Genomic DNA, 5,064 nt, shown 5'->3' with positions numbered 1-5,064 from the left:
CCTATATTTATCCCTTTACTATTTTGAGTCAAATTCCAAAGTGGAATTGAAAGGGTAAAAATTTATTGAAGCTGGACTTTTATATTTGATGTATTTTCATCTAGCAGTGGACTTGTGATAATTTAGCTGCAGGTGACTTATTATTTTTATTATGTTTTTCTTGTCAGCTTGGTGAAATCATTTAAACGTGCATCTGATTACTGTGCCAATCGATATCTTTGTCAATCTCTATTTATCCTCATGTAAGTAAATTTTAATCCTATTAACAGAGTAGAGTAAAAAAAAAAAATCCAATTGTGCTCTTGTACCGTTTTCTCATAAACTTTCATATGACTTCTCTTGTTATAGGAGACTTGTATTTCATTTTTGGTTATTAATTTAAGATTGCTGACTTTGTACATTGCTGTTTAGTGGTAACAACATTGGTTTCTCTACTCATGGCCTGACTAAACTTAAAATCTTGTCTTATATTCATTTTAAGCAGTGATGAGTATTAATTTAAAGGATCTACCAGTGGAGAGTACTTAAAGGATCGGGATACTAAGATAAATTTGACTCTTCTTGCTAGTTTGGCTCAGAAGAAGGGAAGGTATGCTTTTGAAGGTTCCACCAGAAGAGCAGAAGCTTGCAGTCATTCAACTGTGGTGAATCTTATTTTTATGTTTTTGGATCAATTGACATATCTAGACTGGGTTGTAGAGTCATCTAGGTTTGTTTTTTAGAGAGATGTATGTCTGGACTTGGATTTGAATTTGTTCAAATTTGGATAGCTTGTGAATTTGGTGGAAGAATGTTGATATTTTTTTAATGCAATGAATTATTTTATTGTGACTGATATTTTTAATGTTGAGCTCCGTTATTTCCAATTATAGGTAGGAAATATGTATGTAATAGAATAAAGATTGGTTGACTATGTGATAACTATTGACTCTTCAAAAAACTAAAATGTAACAGCTTGTGAACTTATTAGACGACAGATTTAAAGATAATAAAACGATCGTTTTATTGGAAAAATAGTCATCTGTATATATTATCAATGACCTATTTTTACACCATAACGTCTTTTTTATATACAATCAACGACGCTTTTTAACAAATACCGACGTCTTTGGATATAATAAAACATAGTTCTTTAAAAAGAACCGTCGCCTTTACATAAAATAGACGACAGTTTTTTCACAAAAACCGTCGTCTTTACATCAAATAGACGACGGTTTTGAGTAAAACCGTCGTCTATTTACCTATAATAGACGACGGTTTTTAGTAAAACCGTCGTCTTTACAAATAATAGATGACGGGGATTTACCGTCGTGGTTTTATGCATCAAAAGATGTCGGTCGATTTCACGACGGTTGAAAAACCAAATACACGACAGTAGATTACCGTCGTCTATTTCAATTTTTGTAGTAGTGTCAACTCTGCCAAATTATCAAAGTGCAACTCCCCACACAAAGCTCTCTTGTCTGGGGACTTAGGGGACTTCTGTTTGTGTGGTAAAATACCTCTAGGCCGAGCTGGGCTAGAGCACGGTGTTAGTGGTCGAGCTGGGCCAGACCATGGTGTTAGTGGTCGAGTTGGGCCAGACCACAGTGTTATTGGTCAAGTTGGGCCAGACCACGGTGTTAGTAGTCAAGCTGGGCCAAACCACGGTGTTAATGGTCTAGTTGGGCCAAACCCAATGTTAGTGGTCGAGCTGGGCCAAACCACAGTGTTAGTGGTCAAGCTGGGCCAAACCACAGTGTTAGTGGTCGGGCTGGGCTCGAGCCTGGTCGCAATATATTTTTCCACCTTGACTCGTGTGCCTTGGGCCCATTAGTCCATGAGCTTAGGCTCGGTGCACATGAGGTTAATTTATGTGGTGTTCACTCAAAGAACTTCTAGTCCTAAACAAGTTGGGAGTCCTAATCCGAGGAGGGTTAGGTTGTTCTAGAGTCCTAGTTTGAGGAAAGTTGGTTTGCTCTGAAGCTCCACTCCGAAAAGGATTAGGTTGTTAATGCTCTTTTTGGGAGGTCAACTTAGAGAGAAATGAATAGTCTTCAGCAGGGGAGAAGGTGAGGACCTTCGGTAAGGGAAGAGCATGCAGAGGACAAAGTAGGAGAAGCAGTCGTCAAGCTTCGGACACCGGTGTGATACCAGCCGAAGGCTTTCCAATGCTTAAGTCAGCTATGAGTGGTAAATTTGGTAGAGTAACAGTAAATGTAAGAAAGTATTTACCCTTTTTATTTGGGTACTGTTCCATATTTATAAGGAAGTGAAAATGGAAGCTTTGCACTAAGTTTCGATGTGGGACTTTGTGCAAGTTGCTATGGTGGTGACACGTGTCTTGGAGATTAGGTTCGGCAGTTGGGAGCTTCGGTAGTTGGGAGCTTCGGCAATCGGGAGCTTCGGCAGGTGTCCGCACCTCGGAAGAGTGTCTTCCTTCGGCAGGGGAGAATGCGTGTCTGCCTTGGTGCTAGTATTTTTGAGGCTGGATATACTCGGTTGATTATGGTGTAAATATAGGTTGTCTAAGACGATATAAAAGACTGAGGTCATCCTCCGTGTAAGGTATGCAATTCTAAGCACTAGAACCTATAGTGCAATTTTATTATCAAATACTCGACTAACTTAAGCATCGGAGGGTCCTTAGTCGGCACCACACCAGTATCACCCACTGAAGCTCCCTTGTTTTATAGGTTCTGGAGAACGACTTGGTTGGTCACGCTGACCTAGTCCAAAAGAATTGCTCGACCTCGATCTCGAAGAGGGCATCTTCTGTTGAACCAATTTTAAGCATAAACAATTTCAAAATATAATAATTGAGTTTCTTGTCTAGCTGCAAAAAAAACATTACTTGTTTTCAAAAATGACTAATAGCAAATTTTAAATTGGAGTATTACAAGTTGATATGGCAATACTGTCATATTCTTCCGTTTCTCATTAGATTGAAGAGAATCTTAACGTATCTATATAATGGTTAGTGGACAATAAAAAATTCTGTTTCGATTTTGTAGACGAGCATAAGGACAACTAGTAGGTATACACTTGATTTGGTATGGATATGCAAACATGAGCAATAAAAAGAGATTTCATATTTCTTCGTTCAGAGGCGTTGGTTGGTAGGTTAGGTTGCTATTTTTGAGGTGAAAAGGGGATTGACTAATGTTATTTTTTAGAATGAAGTTGATATCATCACATTGATTAGGCTTTCTGTTATTGGATCATTTTGTCATTGGTTAGTTGTGGAGGGTACCAAAATTTTGCTTTCTCAAGAAATAGGACATGGCCCATCCTCATATTCGTCGTACTGCGAATGACATGGCCCATCGTCTTGCAAAATTTGTGGTTCACTGCAGAGGCCTTTCCATTTGGTTTGAAGATCCTTCAGAATTCATTAATCATTATTGATGTTTTTTGTTTGAGGATTGTAGCTAGTGGGATTTTGCGATTGAGACCTTAGTGGGACCGGGGGAGTGCTCTATTAGGGGAAATGTTCTTTTTGATGGCTATGCCGAAGGAGAGTAGGCTACTTAGTTAGATTGATGACCGAATCTTTATGTGTAGAGGCTTGCCTAATCCTCTAGGGATCAGTCCTTTTTTTTTTTTTAAATTTATATTTATAATAATTATTTTTTAAACGTGTTACATCCTCACTATCAATAAAATATTATCGCTTTCCAGACCAAAAACCAAAATATATATATATATATATTAGTTTTTTTTTGCTAAACTACAGAAAATGCCAGAAATATTCATCCGGTGACATTATAATTGAAACAAATCTTTGACATTATAACTTGAAAGCAAGGTTGGATAAGATCACGTCACAAATATAAGCTGCCAGTGCCATATTATTAATAACTAACACTTCACACTGTGATTTAAATTTTAAATCACACAGGGTAGGCCTCAATAATGGATAACAGAGCTGGAATTTTGATGATTTTGTAGCGAGGGAAACCTCCTTCTTTCAGTATCTTCTCCCATTCATTCTCAGTCCTCTCCATTCCACCTGACGCGTGTGCAATCATCACTAGATCAAACACCAATCGTGTGTCATCCAGCACCCCATCACCACTTGGTTCTAGAACTATATCAACGATCATGATCTTCCCACCTCTCTCTGGTATTGCTTCTCGACAGTTCTTCAAAATCTTGATGCAATCACAGTCATTCCAATCATGCATAATCCACTGCATAATCTCAATCAAAAGTTAGTGTATAATAAGCCAATAAGCCCTCTAGCTTCTTTCTCATACATTTTTTTTTTCATGACATACCTTCATGAAAACAGCATCAGCATTTGGAATATGGTCCTCAAACATGTCACCTCCAACATGTGACACTCCATGGTACGCTGGTGCTGTGGCTACAACATGTGGCAGATCAAAATTGAAACCCTTGATGTTGGGGTAGGCCTGCACAATCTCAGCCACTGCACTTCCGGTCCCACCGCCTACATCCACCAAGGACCCCACCCCATCAAACCCGTGTCCATATTCTGTGAGTATTGCCTTCATCACAATCCTAGCCGTGCAAGCCATGCCATCGTTGAACAATTTGTTGAACCCTGGATTTTCAGAGGCAAAGTCCCAAATCTCAAGCCCATGCGCCTTCTTGAAGGCCCCAGGCCCTCCTTCTTTGACACATTGGCTGAAATAGTGCCATGGCGCCATTAGGGAGGGGTGATTCTCCATCACAAGCATTGGAGCTAGGCTCATCTCCGAGTCATGTAGCAGCCATCGTGATGAGTAGGTCAACCCGTAGACGGGTTCTCCCCCTTCGGACGGGTGATGAACGGCGAAGATGTTTCGGCGGACGAGAAGTCTCATGATGCGTGTGAGGCATGTGATGTCTGGAGAGGGTGCTACTAAGTGTGAGGCTATTTGGGACAAAGTGATCATATGATCAGTAGGAGCATGAGAGTGTATTATATCAGCTATGCGTAGCTCCACAGCACATTTCAAGGCCATGGAATCTGCAAAGCCAAACATGTACTTCCATATATCTGCTTGACCTCTAAGCATTGCCTCAGCCTCTCTTTCTTCCATTTTGATTCTCTAGAGTTCTCACAAACAAAGCATA

The 5,064-nt window shown here is 39.7% G+C and overlaps 1 protein-coding gene and 1 long non-coding RNA gene across 2 annotated transcripts; one reads left to right on the top strand and one right to left on the bottom strand.

Annotated features, from left to right (window-relative positions):
* LOC103329505 (uncharacterized) lies at positions 1-835 on the top strand. Its single transcript, XR_016126189.1, has 2 exons — positions 1-242; positions 485-835. It is a non-coding gene; the product is annotated as an uncharacterized LOC103329505 (long non-coding RNA).
* Positions 836-3,803: 2,968 nt separating this feature from the next.
* Positions 3,804-5,064, bottom strand: LOC103329550 (xanthohumol 4-O-methyltransferase-like). The gene is made up of 2 exons (XM_008232039.2): positions 4,260-5,064; positions 3,804-4,172 (listed from the first exon to the last, which is right to left on the bottom strand). The coding sequence occupies exons 1-2, from the start codon at positions 5,028-5,030 to the stop codon at positions 3,873-3,875; spliced, it is 1,071 nt and encodes a 356-aa protein (XP_008230261.2). The 5' UTR covers positions 5,031-5,064; the 3' UTR covers positions 3,804-3,872.

The sequence above is a fragment of the Prunus mume genome, linkage group LG4 (assembly GCF_029339155.1).
Source record: "Prunus mume cultivar Tortuosa linkage group LG4, ASM2933915v1, whole genome shotgun sequence".
In the NCBI taxonomy this organism is placed as follows: domain Eukaryota; kingdom Viridiplantae; phylum Streptophyta; class Magnoliopsida; order Rosales; family Rosaceae; genus Prunus; species Prunus mume.
Note: the sequence above shows the minus strand (reverse complement) of the source record. Positions and strands in the feature narration are given on the sequence as shown.